Source organism: Triticum urartu, chromosome 1 (assembly GCF_003073215.2).
Source record: "Triticum urartu cultivar G1812 chromosome 1, Tu2.1, whole genome shotgun sequence".
NCBI classification, from domain to species: Eukaryota; Viridiplantae; Streptophyta; class Magnoliopsida; order Poales; family Poaceae; genus Triticum; species Triticum urartu.
This window is the reverse complement of record NC_053022.1, coordinates 544,034,460-544,050,735: the sequence shown is the minus strand read 5'-3', so window position 1 is coordinate 544,050,735 and position 16,276 is coordinate 544,034,460. Positions and strand designations below refer to the sequence as shown.

Genomic DNA, 16,276 nt, shown 5'->3' with positions numbered 1-16,276 from the left:
GATACTCCCTCCGTCCCATAATATAAGAGCGTATTTGACAGTTAAAGGGACAGAGGGAGTATGTCATAACGACCAGTGCTGGCACTCTGTTGGACTCGCTTCGAGCGGTCTGTGTTGACAGGCTGAAGTGGTTCCTGAATGTGATGGCCCCGGAAGTAGATGGTGCTGTACTGACATGGCAGCAGTGACATTACATGTCAGGTTTTTTGAAGGCATATAATGCACATAGGGCACAAAAAAGCGCGCTCGACAAGGGGGGAATCAAAGCGAGATGTGAAATTAACAGTTGGTGTGACCGTTGCCGCTCCAGTGTTCATTGGCAGCTGAAACAAATCGCTGGTCAGTGGAATAATAATTCAGGAACGGCTGAGAAAAAAAAAAGAAAAATGTTGGGGTGAGAGAGGCTCGAACTCTCGACCTCAGGATCACTCGCTTTAGCTATGAGACCTACGCGCTAGCCAACTGCGCCACCACCCCGTTGTGTTTGGATTGGAAACTAGGTCTATATGGAACAACTCAGTTTTAATGGGCCCTGGGCCAGAACGCTCGCATAGCATCCAGCGTCCAGTAGGTTTCAGCTTTTTTCTACTTCATTTTTAATGGTGCTTTTATTTTAGTTTTAACTACTTCATTTTAGTACTTACTAGTAGTATTATTACACAAAAACATAAACTTGATACTTTGGTTACTTCTCAAGATGAAGCATCCAGCTTGATATGTTTCAGCTTTTTTCTACTAAACTTGGAGCTTCCAACACAACGAATTACAAACTTTCTATTTTCAAATCGATAAAAATAAATTTGTACTACACATTGAGGATTCTAACTTGGTGGGCTGTGTGACTTTCTACTACCCAAATGGATGCTATCAACTCGATGAATTGCAACTTTCTCTTGTCAGGTCGAAGCTTACAACTTGATGAATTGCAATTTTCAGTTACCATCCAACCTTGTATGCCTAGATGTGTTTGCATGAGTTGCTCAGAAAAGATACATGAAGACATCATCATCATCATCATTATCATCATACTATTGGGTATATTTAAGAATCATTTTTCACTGACCATAGGTTTGTCTTATGTCATCCACTCTCCGTCTCTCACCCCTCTATTCAAACACACTCGACACATGGGAGATCTTGTGATCACAGCTGTAGTGGTGTATCCTAGGAAAGGTAAGTATGAAGGGAAAATGGTGAACTAATTGTTGATGCCGCTTCCAAGACAATGAGCACCATGATACCTCAGACAAAAAGAGAGAAAAGCATCATTGAGACCAGCAGAAATATATGAGAAAGCACTTGGCACAACATGAGTGTTAGTTTTCATTGACCGGAAACATAAGTTAGTCTTCATTGACCGGAAACACAACTACACAAATTGACTTTATATGACGTGAACAATGATCAAAGATTACACACTTGTTGCTGTTTTTTGTTGGAAATCTGAATCTGACATGACATTTATCTGTCTACCACGTCAGTGAGCGCAACAGCAAAGCAATAAAGATTTTGCTTAACTGTGTTATAATTTCTGTGAAAAATTGTATCACAAAGGTTTCGTGGTGTAGTTGGTTATCACGTCAGTCTAACACACTGAAGGTCTCCGGTTCGAACCCGGGCGAAGCCAAACTCTTTTTTTTTCCTTCATTATTTTGCAATTTTAACAGTGAAAAAAAGAGAAGAAGGAAAAAATTAGTAATGGCCCATGCAGGTCTCGAACCTGCGACCTTCGCGTTATTAGCACGACGCTCTAACCAGCTGAGCTAATAGGCCTTTCTGGTAATGCTTTTCCAATTAGTTTACTTATTATGGAGACGCTCGGCTTACCAACAAGCTGAATAGCAAAAAAACTCGTTCACCACTATCCAAATTTTATGATTTGATGGATCAAGTCCCGAAAAACTTGAAGGTAAAGAAATCCCTCGCGCAGTCGACGAACCCTGTTTTTATTATTTTATATGCTGGAATCAACTAGTTTGGGAGGGAGAGTTGGAATTTAAACGGCGCCGCTCGTTGGGCGTCGTTTCCTTTGTAGAGGCCATGTCAAGGAGCTCGACACCTCTCCACTCTTACAATATTGTCTCTAGGTGAAAACATAGTGTCCTGGCTCTAGCCACTTCAGCATAGGAGAACTTCTGGCGAAAGTGTTGTTCTGCTCCCGGGTGAACACTAAATTTTGAAGAAAATAGAAAAATATGATTATTTTGTGCGATAAACATTGTTTAATGTTTTACTAACATGCAAAGTTTCATGATGGGAAAACATCCACGGGTGGACAAAAAAAAAGAATGTTCCAAAATGCTTTAAAAATTGGCCCTTTCCGCAACATTTTTTTTTCTGGACACATTGTTGAGTACTCCCTCTGTCCCAAAATATAAGAACGTTTTTTACACTATACTAGTGTCAAAAAACGTTCTTATATTTTGGGACAGAGGGAGTACTTGTGAATTTGTGATACAACAGTCTTGAGACTAATCTTGTGCTCACTATGTTTATAAGATAATAAGGTTTATCACTTGCTCAATACCTTACGCTTCTTTGTTTTTAAAGGCGTCGCCGCTGCCCTTCTCGGACAGTTCTTCGCGACAGCTCATTCGGCGCGGACGGCGGGCGGGGAGCAGATGGATGCCCGCACGCTGTTCGGTGTTATGCCTAAAGCGGGGGAGAAGGCGCATGGCAACGTGGAGAGGAGATGTTCAACATCAACCACGATGGAGGCGATGGAGGAGGTGGCTATGAGGACGGACAGGTGGAAGACTCGGATCCCACCTAGTTCGGCAACTACACTCACATGCAACAGGGATACACCCAGGCGGGCACGCAACAGTCGTACACCCAGACCAGCACGAGCACACAACAACATGATTGAGCCAACGAACAACAAGAGGAGGAGGAGAAGGTGGAGGACGGTGAGGACGATGATCCGGATGATTTTTCCGGCAATCTGAAGAAGGGTAGAGGACAAAACTTCTAACATGCGGGAGGACGAGCTGTTTGTGTGATGCATGGTTGACCATTAGCCTCGATCCGATCCATGACATAGAGCAAAAGGACACAACATTTTGGTCCAACATTCATAGATGGTTCCATGAACACAAGCATTTCACGCCCTACTCCGACGCGGTCTTCCACAACCGTGAATTAAAGTCCCTCAACCATTGGTGGTACACCATCCAAGGGGGCCGTGTCCAAGTATTGCGGCCACTTGGCGCATCTCATCGCACGGTGTCCTAATAGCGCACAAATCATCGAGCAAGTAAGTTCATTTGGCCGGATATGCATAGTTTTGTTGATCAGTAGCCGGATATACATAGTTTTGTAGCCGAATATGCATAGTTTTGTTGATCGGTAGCTAGATATGCATAATTTTGTTGATCAGTAGCCAGATATGTATATTTTTGTAGCCGGATATGCATAGTTTTGTCGATCAGTAGCCGAATATGCATAATTTTGTAGCCGGATATGCATAGTTTTGTTGATCACTTGCCGGATATGCATAGTTTTGTAGCCGGATATGCATCATTTTGTTGATCACTTGCCAGATATGCATTCTTGACAATGTTTTAATTTGTAGCCTTCTCGTGCGTTGACGGTGTTCAAGAAGTTGGAGAAGAAAAACTTCACCGTCATGCATTGTTTGTTGAAGTTGAATGGACAATTGAAGTGGAACACATTCATAGCCATGACCGCCGCCCAAGCCACCGAGGAAGAAACCAGTGACCCAACCGACCCAACGATAGAACCGCCCAAGAAGGTTAGAAAAGTGTTTCAGGCAAAGAAATGAGAGTAGGAGAGGACGAAGCGAGAAGGTGCGGCGGTCAAGATGACAGACAGGTTTGAGGACATCTTGACCAAGAAGGAGGAGTCAAACGTCAAGCGCTCGGATACCGAGGAGGAATAAAGGGCGGAGAGGTTCAAAGTGTTGATGGAGGCGATCGAGAAGAAGTTCAAGCTTGAAGAGAAGAGGGCCATGATCGAAGAGAAGAAGGCCATACTCGAGGAGAAGAAGGTGATGCTCTTGAATTTGGAGGGCCAATGTGGAGGAGCCAAGATGTTGTCCTTGAATTTGGACTCTTTGGATGCGGACGCAAGAATGATCGTGCAAGTCGTCCGCTATAAAATGTTGCAACGACATAAAGTTAAGTTGGAAGCAGCGGACAAAGAGGAGGAGGAGGCGGAGGCGGAGGCAGAGGCTGCCTACGCGCCGGCGACGACACCTTGAGCGTGGATGCTTGGATTACCGGTCTGGTAGGGCAAAAAATCTTAATTTTCGGCACGGACTGTTGGACTCGTATTCTTTTGTGATCGGGCATGTGGAAATTTAAGCATACTTGTCTCTCTTTGGTTGTTATCGGACATGTGATCCGGCACTGGTGTGATCTGGCGCGTGCTATGCATCGGACTTTATTAGAATTTTAAATTGCCATTTACTGACGGACATATACAGAATAGCATCGGATGACCGATTTATGTATTCGTGTTGGAGTAAATTTATAAGTCGGTGTTGAAGATGCGCTATGGCCTCTCTTTTGTAGACATGATTTCCACTGTCCTCGAGGAAGTACTTTTCGCTTCCCTTGCCAGATTCACTCCACGGTGCTAGTTGCTCTAGAGATGATCGCCTACCACAAATCTAGTCAACATGACCATTCATCACCTTGAGTGGGCCAATACGATGCATAACAAGTTTGAATCAGTACTCGTATCTGCTTTCATGCTCCTGATAAAATCATTGTTTTTTTTTGCAAATGTGATAAAATCCTTGCTTAGATCCGTGAACTCCCTAATTGTAAGTTTTGTCGGGAAAAGTCACACATAACAAATTTGCCCTTCACATTTGCTTGTGCAGAGAGACCTAAGGCAGGCGACGAGCAAGATATGCATGTACCTGCCACTTGTACTCGCAGATAATTGTCTGCGTAAAGTGTGGATAGTTTTTTTTTCGAAACAGATAAAGTGTGGATTGCAGTGCTCGTTCTCCTAGTTGAAAGCCAGTTTAGTTCTCTTTTCTCCTATTGTATCGGGTATTAATTGATGTGTGCTTAGCTATTAAGCATAAGGTTTTAGGATTGTTCTACTCGACATGATTGTGTCTTAACGGCGAGCGGTTTGCTAGTTTTATTGGTATGACGTTGTTGGACTCGCTGTCAGTCGTCTGTGTTTACAGACAGAATGTAAAACAGAGTTCAGCTACAGGGGGAACAGCCACAGCAAACAAACGCCAAGGAAAGAAAGGCTCAGCCTCAACGTAATCTCTAGCAGAACAGGAGAACCGATGTACACCAGGATTGCCGGTGGAACATGGGTGACGAGCCCGGAGCATCCCGGCGCGGCCAGCGACTGAGCGCTTCCAGAACAGCAGGGCTACTGCACAAGGGAAGGGAGGGGCAGATCCAAGTGTAGGTAGAACAGCAGGACGACGAGACGGTGCAGGAAGCTCAGCAGATACATGTATATTGCCGAACCTTACCAGTCTCAGGCATCAGCAGAACGGAGAAAAAACACTAGTCGGTGGAATAATAATTCAGGAATGGCTGAATGCTGACGGAAAAAAAGAAAAAGAAAAAATGTTGGGGTGAGAGAGGCTCGAACTCTCGACCTCAGGATCACTCACGTTAGCTATGAGACCTACGCGCTAGCCAACTGCGCCACCACCCCGTCGCGACATTGTTTGAAACGGTCGTTATACTATGTACTATAGGATAGCTTCATCAGTACTAAGCAACGATCGTTGCATGGGGAAAGGTAAAGGAAACACCATCTGCTGGATTATTTTTTTGCGTTCAAATACTTTATTTGGCAGTAGTAGTCTTTAGTGATCAAGTACGAAGTTTCAGTTTTTAGTGTAAAATTTTTAGTTAATCACTTTCTTAAGTTTGAGCTTCCAACTTGATCGGTTGCAACCTTCTTCTGCTGGGTTTGAAGCTTCCAACTCAACGAATTACAAGCTTCCTATTTGTATTTTGATGAATCCTTATATCACACATTGATGTTCATAACTTGGTGGACTTCCTACTGCCACCAAACCGAAGCTTCCGACTTGATGAATTGCAACTTGCTACTTCCAAGTCGACGAGTTGCAACTTGCTGTCATGTTGTACTACCGAACATACAAAATGAAGCTTTAAACTAACCGACTTGAAATATCTCTACTACCAAATATAAGGCTTCACTACCCATGAAATATATGGCTTCCAATTAACTTGCATCGTCTACAGCATAGATTCTGATTTAGTTAACTTCTAACAAAACACTTTCTAGAGAAAAAATATATGTACCAATTGTATTTCTTCTATGGTAGTAACATAAACAAGGAAAATGATACATTTTACTGTCCAGCGGTCCGGCCCCTGACGCCAAATAAGAAGGAATACATCAGAATTTGCAAAGAAAATAATGGGACCAAAGCATAGCCTCAAACTGGCATGACAATAGAAGTATATATAAGAAGGTACATATTTTTCATAGTGGGACCAAAGCCATGGAAGCCTTTTAGGGCATGGCCAATGCATAGCCTCAAGCTGATGCCGCACGGGTCATGTAGGCTCGGATGTCAGAAAAATTTGGTTCCGATGATACTATGGGATCTTCAGCAGGAGGCAGGTGCTTGAGAGGAAAAGAGAGTGGTCATAATGTAAAAGGTGAAAAAAGTAGAGTAGATGCATGTGTACCCTAATTCTTTTTCATTTGCTTGATGAGGCCCACAAGCTTATGCTTCCATTGTAGAGGGAAAACAAATGAAGCTGCCTGACTCTACTTTTTCTCATGGGCAATTACATGGTGATGCTTCCATTGTACATACCCTTATGCACAGCGCTAGTGCGAACTAGTACTGGGCCACTAGAAGAAACGACAGCACACACGTGGCCAAAAATGGAGCACCGCCGCACGCGTGTGTCAAATGTGATCCTCTCGTTAGTGTTGATATACTTAGGTTAGTTAATTAGCAGTTGATGATTATGGAAAATAGCTACAAAACCAAAAAAAATTGAATAGCCAAAAGGTAAAATAGACAAAAGCTTGTTTGAAACAGGGATTGTCATGATCAATCTGCAACTTGAAACAAAACTTTATCCACTTAGTATGCATTTGGAAGGAGAGAGGGTGGATACATTGAGATTAGCTATTTGTTGGGCTTAGTGTGATGCACCAGTTTATGTTTGATTGGACGAATGAGAATGGGATATGCTTGAATGATTGAGAAGGGATGGACCATGGTTAATTTATTTTGTGGGGAGATCATGATTAATTAAATAAACTATATCTCCCGACTCCACTAGTAGTTAAATTTTAACATTTAACAAAGGTCATTTCCAGTAAAATGACTACTTAACAATAAATATGTTAATTATCACAAGACCATTGCTAATGATCACAAATAGTGACAGAGCTTCAGCATAATTCTAGATGGAGAAATGACTTAAATGAAAGTAGATTAGTAAGGAAATATGGGCGAATCTCTAGTTTGAACACAAGTTAGGTCTAAAACACAACATGTTCTTGAAAGTCCTACAAATATTTGGTGGGTGTAGGTGGGGGGGGGGATATCCCTTATTGGTCTACACATTAATCACAATTACGTAAGGGCAGTGGGTCGTCTAACAAAAATATGAAACATAATTTGTGCAGTATTTTTTTAAATTGTGCTGATGTAATCCAAACTTGTTATGAGGCTGACCAAAATAGAGAATGCATCAAAAGAGGTGATCGCTCCAACTCACGAACCCATTCTTCTACCGAGCATAGGCATTGGGACTTGAGAGCTTAGGTACGAAGCTGGCATACTATTTGGATTATATTTGAGGGAAAAATCAATATTGATTGCAAACGCTCTATCCAGATAGAGAGACGAGCTAAGGATTGAGTTGTCCTAACGCATCTAGCCTTGTCATTGAAACCAAAAGACACCGAGGCTGATCAAAATAGAGAATGCACGAAAAGAGGTGATTGCTCGAACTCACGAACCCTCTCTTCTACCTAGTAGAGCATAGGCATTGGGTCTCGAGAGCCTAGGTATGAAGGCTGGCATACTATTCTGAGTATATTTGAGGGAAAAATTCAATATTGATTGCAAACGCTCTAACTAGATAGAGAGACGAGCTAAGAAAAAGATTGAATTGTCCTAACTCATCTAGCCTTGTCATTGAAACCAAAGACACGAAGGCATACGAGGTCTTGGCAACATAGTTTGCATGAGTTGCATAGAAAAATACATGAAGACATGATCATTCTGTTCATCTGTTGAGCATACTTCAGAAATATTTCTCACTCGCTATTAATATGTCCTAGCCCTTCCACCATCATCTCTCACATCCAAACACGCTTGAGGCATTGGAGATGTTGTGGGCAGACCTTGTCTATGCATGCCCGATATTTCAAGAGATACTTTTCATCGATTAGAAACACAAATGAAATTTATTTAATGTGAGTCCTTGTTGAATATTGCACACTTTGTTCTGTGTTTTGCTATAGAATCTTAATCTGCCACGCGCTTGCCTCCTTAGTGAACGCAAAAAAAGATATGATATAAGTTAGATGGATCAAAAGGACACGAAGGTTTCCTGGTGTAGTTAGGTCGCTTTGGTTTCTTAGATTTTGACTCAAGGTAATGTCACATCGGTTTCGTGGTGTAGTTGGTTATCACGTCAGTCTAACACACTGAAGGTCTCCGGTTCGAACCCGGGCGAAGCCAAACTCTATTTTTTTCCTTCATTATTTTGCAATTTTAACAGTGAAAAAAAGAGAAGAAGAAAAAAATTAGTAATGGCCCATGCAGGTCTCGAACCTGCGACCTTCGCGTTATTAGCACGACGCTCTAACCAGCTGAGCTAATAGGCCAGTTGTGCTTGTAAATAATTTGGGACATTTTGTATAGTTTATTTGATTTGGTTTGCAGTTTTTTACCTTCTAGGGGAAGGTTTGAAGTTTTTTGTTTGAACAGCGAAGAGCAGGTTGGTTTTGGATTGACAGGAGCGTACACCAGGTGCAACAGCCATCAATTCAATGCATCAAATTCCAGCACCTTCTCGTTTCCATCCGCTTGAGAGCAAAACACCACCCTTCCCCAGTTCAGTTTGGGATCACCGCACCGGTACAGTTGTCTCCCTGCAGCAAGTTTTACGGATAATCTTCTTCTTCTTCTTCTTCTTCTTCTTCTTCTTCTTCTTCTTCTTCTTCTTCTTCTTCCTGCAACAAGGTCATGCTGCTGCTCACTTCAGATCCAGCCTGACTAGTCTGTATGAGGATAGAGGAATCTAAGATTAACCGAGTACAAAAGCTGTAGGTTATATAACGACTGCGACTTCCCAAGTTTGCAGTTTCCCCCCAGATTTTCAGTTGTGAAATGTGTAGCTGGGTAAAACTCTGCTATCTCCCGGTGGGCATGCCCTTATTTACCAAACAGAAAAAGTGTAAGGGCATCTCCAACGCTGACGGGCAAATTTGCTTCGGCATCTGCTTGCGGATACTGATGCCGGAGCCCGCCATCCAATGCTACACGCATACATTTCAACAACTTTTTTAACTAATCGGGTGAAATTCGTGCAAACACGACGGATTTCATATAAACCGGACGACATTCAAGAAAACACAGCGGATTTTCATTACATTTAGAAAAAAAACGTTCCGACTCTAAACCTGTCCTACGCCGGCTGCCGAAGTCTAAGCCTTGTTGTGCCCTTCCTGGGACCACGTTCTGCATCCATCGTCTCCATGAGTACGGGCTATAAGTCCGATGAAATGAAGCTGCGATTTCCGGCGAGGAAGAGTAGAACACTGGAGACAGACCGACTCACATGGGACACAAGGCTCTGTCGCCCCAATGCCCTACTCATCCTCTGAGGAATCCTCGCTTTGTATGTCGCCGCTGGACGTGAGGTCCATGATAGAAATGATGGCGCCGACGCTCTAGTCGTCCCACCGCGCCGCCCGAAAGTTCGTTGGCGGCGCGTAGGAGGCGCAACTCACGTTGTTCTCGTCCGCGAACGCCTGCAACCACGCCTTCGCGGCAGCCGCTTCCTGGCGAGCAGCGGCTTGAGTGCGGGCGGCCTCGTAGATCGCTCGCTGCTCTGCGACGAAGTTGAGATTCGCCACGGCATGGCCGCAACGCCTCTCGCCGTCGATTTGGCTCTCCGCCAGCCAGTTCTGCTCTAGGAGGAACATGCTATACCATTGTTCTTCCCGCGCCTGCTGGAACGCCGACATAGGCGCCGACGCAGGCCACTCCTCCGCCATGGCGACGTTGTAGTGTGCCTGCGCCAACTCCATGGTGAAGCCGTCAAGCACATGTGCGGGCTCCAGTGTGGTGTCGTCAAAGCCCATATCCATCGTGGGGTCATCCTTGTCGTCGAAGACGTCGGGCGAGCTGGCTGGCATGCACATTCGCGGGCTCCAGTGCGGTGTCGTCAGAGCCCATCTCCATCGTGGGGTCGTCCTCGTCGTTGAAGACGTCGGCGAGCTGGCCGGCATGCCGACCTTGATCTGCCTGGCACGGCGGCTCTGCCAGCCGGCCGCAAGGGCGGCCACCTCGTGCTTCATCTCCGTCGAAAGGCTCTCCCATAGAGTGTTGCCGCCTGCAGTCATGACGGATGTGATGCAAGGGATGAGGATGTGGAGTGGCTTGTGTTGTGGAGTGGAGTTAGCCAGGTGTTGCCGCCTTTAGATAGCGGATTCAGGTGAGGCCAAACGTCCGGGTGCGTCAATGTGCGGTGACGAACGGGCACTGAATGGGCGTAATAGATATCCGTTCCATCCCGTCTAGTAATGCGTCTCTGGCATTGAACAAGCACGGAGACCGGGGATGCGTCGCAGTTAGCGCACATGGCTGACATGCCGCTTTAATGTCGGAGCCAGTGAGATGTCACGTCCGCTCTGGGCCGGCTTCAATATGGACCGAACGCTCTACAACGACATGAACGCGGCCCGTTGGCATGCGGGTGGGAACGCGCGTGAGCGAGGAAAGAGGTTTTTGGGTAAGCTAGGGTGGTCAGAAGCGGTTGTGACTGCTGTCCGGATGCCCGCCAAGCTGCCCCTCCCTAGTTTGTCTTTTGTTTGCGGGATAAAGTGTGTCCAGATCGTCCCGCGAACCGATGCAGGATCTTGTTAGATGACACAACACGTTCAGACCGCATGGTCCTGACGGTTGCCGGCGGTTTGGGGGTTAGCATTGGAGATGCTCTAAGACGACTGGTGAGGTACATGTGCTCAAAAAGACATGCCATCAAATGTTTTCATGTTATTACTGCTTAATATTTTTTTGTAACGGTTCAAATACTACAGTTATTGCAGTTTTCCTTTCAACTCTTATTGTGATCCATTCAAAGAAAAAACAAAAAATTATTGGCTCTGTTCTGGATCTTGCAGACTCACGTTTTACATACAATTTAATTATATCGTGCTCTATTGTTTGGGGTAGGATTGTCTGACTCAAGTTCGAAGTGACAGGAGACTGTGCGGGTGTCGTTTAGTGCTGTTTCGCCCTGTGTGTGATGCAAGTGGTCAAGTACGACTATAACCATTTAGTTTCTTCATAATAAATTTATTATGATGTCACGGCCATGATTTGAATTGTTTTTTATACTTACGTCCCTCTTGAAAAGATTAGCTATGATAGGATTAAAGCTCTTGCAATATATTGGATTCACATACCAACCGAGAGATGACCTAAACCTAATAACTCCTTTTTTTTTGTGAAATTAACCTTTTTTTGCAAATAGCGAAATTAAACCTTAATTACTCTCTTTATGCAATTTCGGCAAACGAATAATAGTGCTTTTCAATAGTCACATTCGATAGGTGAACTTCTTAATTTCTTAATATTTGTAGTGTGTACATATTCTTATTTACGCAATAGATGCTCTTTGATCATTGCGTGTTTCGAAATGACTAGCCCGCGCAGATGCAGGGACTGATGACTGGTTCTCCCTCGTGGCTCTTCCCGGTCGTGCGTAACGGCAGAAAAAGAGAGAGTGAAAATTTGACGTGGAAGGGAACAAGTCATTAGTCTACAACATGTGATTCCCGCGATCGGACTTCCAAACACACAGTCCCGATCGGCACTGACCAGTGATTCACATGTTTTGCGTTCAACCATGCACGTTTGTTTCCATAAACACGGAGGAAATAATCCTCTTGCTCCAGTCCAATACCCTCGCTCCCGCGGAAACTGGCTTGTATCCGACGGAGCTGTACTCGAGAAAACAACATATTGTCTCTATTTAATCAGCAGCTCCTACCCTGTGTCACCTCATCTTCTCCTCCCTCCCTCCCGTCGCCTCTGCCGCCTGAGCTTTCACCTGTACCCGAAACACTTCACTGCGAGCTGCAACGAGTAGCTGCGCCGCGCGCGTGCACGTCCACCTACGGCGTCTCTCTTCTCCAATGGCGCTCCGAGCATCGTTGCCTTCCGCGTTCCACACGGCCCCGGCCGTTACTCACGCTTCTTGTCGGCGGCAGGTGCGCACGGGCGATTGATCGCCGGGAAAATGGCTTCGAGCTCTTGCCTGTTAACGACTTTGGCATGCGGCCGTTTGCCTTCGGGTTACGTCTCCCGTGCCGGCTCGGCTCGCCGGAGTGTCTGTTTGATCGATGTGTTGCTGACGGGGTGATTATATTTGATGTCGTACGCTTGCAGTTCCAACTCCGTGCGAGCGCTGCGGCCGCGGCTAGCAGCCCCGGCGCCGGCGACGGGAAGGTGGTGATGGGGAAGCAGCCGGCGACGGGCGCGTGGAAGATCGACTACTCCGGCGAGAAGCCGGCGACGCCGCTGCTCGACACCATCAACTACCCCGTCCACATGAAAAACCTCTCCACCACGGTATATATTTTGTCCTCCGGCTATCTCGGGCTGCCTACGTGATCGTCTGATTGATAACAGCAGTCAGCTATCTCATATGGCTTTACATTTGCCATGTAGTCGTTTTTTTGCTTGTTATGCTTAGCATTCACTTGATACTAGTACATTTTAAGTTAATAAAAATGTTCTTTATGGAAAAAAAGCTAAACAAATAAGATATGTGTTGGCATGGCAGGACTTGGAGCAGCTGTCCGCGGAGCTCCGTGCGGAGATCGTGAACACGGTGTCCAAGACCGGCGGCCATCTCAGCTCAAGCCTTGGGGTGGTGGAGCTGTCGGTGGCGCTGCACCACGTGTTCGACACGCCGGAGGACAAGATCATCTGGGACGTCGGCCACCAGTCCTACCCGCACAAGATCCTCACGGGCCGCCGGTCGCGGATGCACACCATGCGGAAGACCTCTGGCCTCGCCGGGTTCCCCAAGCGCGACGAGAGCGCGCACGACGCATTCGGCGCCGGACACAGCTCCACCAGCATCTCCGCGGCGCTCGGGATGGCCGTCGCGCGTGACCTCCAGGGCAAGCAGAACCACGTCATCTCCGTCATCGGAGACGGCGCCATGACCGCCGGGCAGGCTTACGAGGCCATGAACAACTCCGGCTACCTCGACTCCAACATGATAGTGGTTTTGAACGATAACAAGCAGGTCTCCCTCCCGACGGCCACCCTCGACGGTCCCTCCAAGCCGGTGGGCGCACTCAGCAAGGCTCTCACGAGGCTCCAGTCCAGCACCAAGTTCCGGCGGCTCCGGGAAGCCGCCAAGACCGTCACCAAGCAGATCGGTGACTCGACCCATGAGGTGGCAGCCAAAGTGGATGAGTACGCGCGCGGCATGATGAGCGCCCCGGGCTCATCGCTCTTCGAGGAGCTCGGGCTCTACTATATCGGCCCCGTCGACGGCCACAACCTCGAGGACCTCGTCACCATCTTCGAGAAGGTCAAGTCCATGCCGGCGTCTGGGCCCGTGCTCATCCACATCGTCACGGAGAAGGGGAAGGGGTACCCGCCGGCGGAGGCCGCCGCGGACAAGATGCACGGCGTCGTCAAGTTTGACCCAATGACGGGGAAGCAGTTCAAGACGAAGAGCCCGACGCTGTCGTACACTCAGTACTTCGCCGAGTCGCTAATCCGGGAGGCGGAGGTGGACAATAAGGTGGTGGCGATCCACGCGGCCATGGGCGGCGGCACGGGGCTCAACTACTTCCAGAAGCGGTTCCCGGAGCGGTGCTTCGACGTGGGCATCGCAGAGCAGCACGCCGTGACCTTCGCGGCGGGGCTCGCCGCCGAGGGGATGAAGCCGTTCTGCGCCATCTACTCCTCGTTCCTGCAGCGCGGCTACGACCAGGTGGTGCACGACGTGGACCTGCAGCGGCTGCCGGTGCGCTTCGCCCTCGACAGGGCAGGCCTCGTCGGCGCGGACGGACCCACGCACTGTGGCGCGTTCGACGTCACGTACATGGCCTGCCTGCCGAACATGGTGGTCATGGCGCCCGCCGACGAGGCCGAGCTCATGCACATGGTCGCCACCGCCAGCGCCATCGACGACCGCCCAAGCTGTTTCCGCTTCCCCCGCGGCAACGGCGTGGGCGCCGTGCTGCCTCTCTACAACAGAGGCATCCCCATGCAGGTAGGCAAGGGGAGGGTGCTCGTCGGAGGCAACAGGGTGGCGCTGCTTGGATATGGCACGATGGTGCAGGCCTGCCTCAAGGCGGCGGAGCTGCTGAAGGAGCACGGCGTGTTCATCACCGTCGCCGACGCCCGCTTCTGCAAGCCGCTGGACACGGAGCTCATCCGTGACCTCGCCGTCGAGCACGAGATCCTCGTCACCGCCGAGGAGGGCTCCATCGGAGGCTTCGGTTCCCACGTGGCACACTACCTCAGCCTCAGCGGCCTCCTCGACGGCCCGCTCAAGGTAAGAATAGTACTCCCTCTGTTTTTTTTTTACGTATAAGATTTGATCAAAGCCAAACTTTGTTAACTTTGACTAAGTTTATAAAAAAAATATCAAGATTCATAATATGAAATCAATATTGTTAGATGCATCATGAAATTAATTTTCATACCATATAATTTTAGTATTGTAGATGTCGATATTTTCTTCCATAAAGTTGGTCAAATTTTACAAAGTTTGACTTTAACTAGATCTTATATGCAGACTAAAAAAACGAAGGTGTAGACAGTAGTACTGATGGTTTGAGAAGAAGACGGAAACATTCCTGCTTGGAACTTTTGAGGGTCGGTCACTGATGGTTAGATTTGTTTGTTGCAGCTGAGATCGATGTTCCTGCCGGACCGGTACATTGACCACGGCGCCGCGGAAGACCAGATGGAGGAGGCCGGCCTGACGCCAAGGCATATCGCAGCCACGGTGCTGTCCCTGTTGGATCGGCCACTGGAGGCGCTCCACATCAAGTGATTCAATCAACCAACCAGCATGTGTTAGTGTTACACACCTACATCCACAATATGCATCAGCAGAGAAAATAACGGCATTGCTGCTGCTGCTCCCTACTCCCTAACAGTTACATGGATCTTGGAAGGGTGTTCGACAATGCTACAATACTAGGTAGTTGGAGTTGCCATGACAATGTCTGTCAGTGTGTAATTCTTGGCATGTTCTGATGCTTCCAAGTGCGAAGCAGATGAGTTGGAGCGTTTCTTTGAGCCAGAGGATAAGTACTCCCTCTAAGTTTTTATAAGATGTTTAAGGTCACTAAAGTGCTGACATAGAACATCTTATAAAATTTTACAGAGAGGTAGTAGTACATATGCATGCATCCATCCCTTGGGTTTTGTACAGATGGTTATTACAAGTATATTAATTATTCAGACCATGTAATGTAATAGCCTGTCTTTAGTTTATGGATGTGACAATTACAACAAGTTCTTTGATCTCCTAGTAAAAGAGTCACCGCATTGCGGCTTATAGATCGCCTCCTGGTTTTTATCCTAGTGTAGTGCTTGTTTGGATGGAATCATGGGAATGGATGGGTTAGCATTTGGATTGTCGAAGTGGCGCATACTAATTCCTCCTTTCCGTGACTAGTGATTTATCTCTGGCGTCGCATGTTGATTGATGCCTAGAGCCGTGTTGAGCTTGTTGTAGTAGAGTCCCCTGTGTGTTTGTGTTTTCTTTCTAAATTTGAAGGTTATTCTAGATTTGTTTCATCTCGTTCATATATATACAACTCTTTTTGCAGTTCAGCAATTTCAGATTTTGAAGACTAATGTGCGGTCATCGGTGGTTTTGTTGAGCCATCAATGCAGAATACTACATCAACTGCCACAATAGGACTTTGATTCCAAATATGCAAATAGATTTACCACAACATTTGCTTCAACATTCCATCTCACCAAATGCAGTTATGAACTGGTAAATTGTAAATACTACAACAAATCATTCATCATAAGATAGTCATCAAT

General features: G+C 46.7%; 1 protein-coding gene and 6 non-coding genes across 7 annotated transcripts; 3 read left to right on the top strand and 4 right to left on the bottom strand.

Moving 5' to 3' along the window:
• Positions 1–390: 390 nt before the first annotated feature.
• On the bottom strand, positions 391–477 carry TRNAM-CAU. Its single transcript is given in 2 exon segments — positions 391–426; positions 440–477. It is a non-coding gene; the product is annotated as a tRNA-Met (tRNA).
• A 1,076-nt stretch (positions 478–1,553) lies between these two features.
• TRNAV-AAC lies at positions 1,554–1,627 on the top strand. Its single transcript has one exon. It is a non-coding gene; the product is annotated as a tRNA-Val (tRNA).
• Positions 1,628–1,699: 72 nt separating this feature from the next.
• TRNAI-AAU lies at positions 1,700–1,773 on the bottom strand. Its single transcript has one exon. It is a non-coding gene; the product is annotated as a tRNA-Ile (tRNA).
• Positions 1,774–5,571: 3,798 nt separating this feature from the next.
• Positions 5,572–5,658, bottom strand: TRNAM-CAU. The gene is given in 2 exon segments: positions 5,572–5,607; positions 5,621–5,658. It is a non-coding gene; the product is annotated as a tRNA-Met (tRNA).
• A 2,960-nt stretch (positions 5,659–8,618) lies between these two features.
• Positions 8,619–8,692, top strand: TRNAV-AAC. Its single transcript has one exon. It is a non-coding gene; the product is annotated as a tRNA-Val (tRNA).
• Positions 8,693–8,764: 72 nt separating this feature from the next.
• Positions 8,765–8,838, bottom strand: TRNAI-AAU. Its single transcript has one exon. It is a non-coding gene; the product is annotated as a tRNA-Ile (tRNA).
• Positions 8,839–12,231: 3,393 nt separating this feature from the next.
• LOC125528366 (probable 1-deoxy-D-xylulose-5-phosphate synthase 2, chloroplastic) lies at positions 12,232–15,752 on the top strand. Its single transcript, XM_048692844.1, has 4 exons — positions 12,232–12,453; positions 12,632–12,814; positions 13,029–14,765; positions 15,123–15,752. The coding sequence occupies exons 1-4, from the start codon at positions 12,379–12,381 to the stop codon at positions 15,267–15,269; spliced, it is 2,142 nt and encodes a 713-aa protein (XP_048548801.1). The 5' UTR covers positions 12,232–12,378; the 3' UTR covers positions 15,270–15,752.
• The last annotated feature ends 524 nt before the right edge of the window (positions 15,753–16,276 follow it).

Bases quoted from the DNA above. Each gene is read 5' to 3' on its own strand.
- LOC125528366 (XM_048692844.1), top strand. From the start codon at position 12,379: ATGGCGCTCCGAGCATCGTTGCCTTCCGCGTTCCACACGGCCCCGGCC. The intron at 12,815-13,028 runs GTATATATTTTG...TTGGCATGGCAG, and splicing joins TGAAAAACCTCTCCACCACG to GACTTGGAGCAGCTGTCCGC. The intron at 14,766-15,122 runs GTAAGAATAGTA...TGTTTGTTGCAG, and splicing joins TCCTCGACGGCCCGCTCAAG to CTGAGATCGATGTTCCTGCC.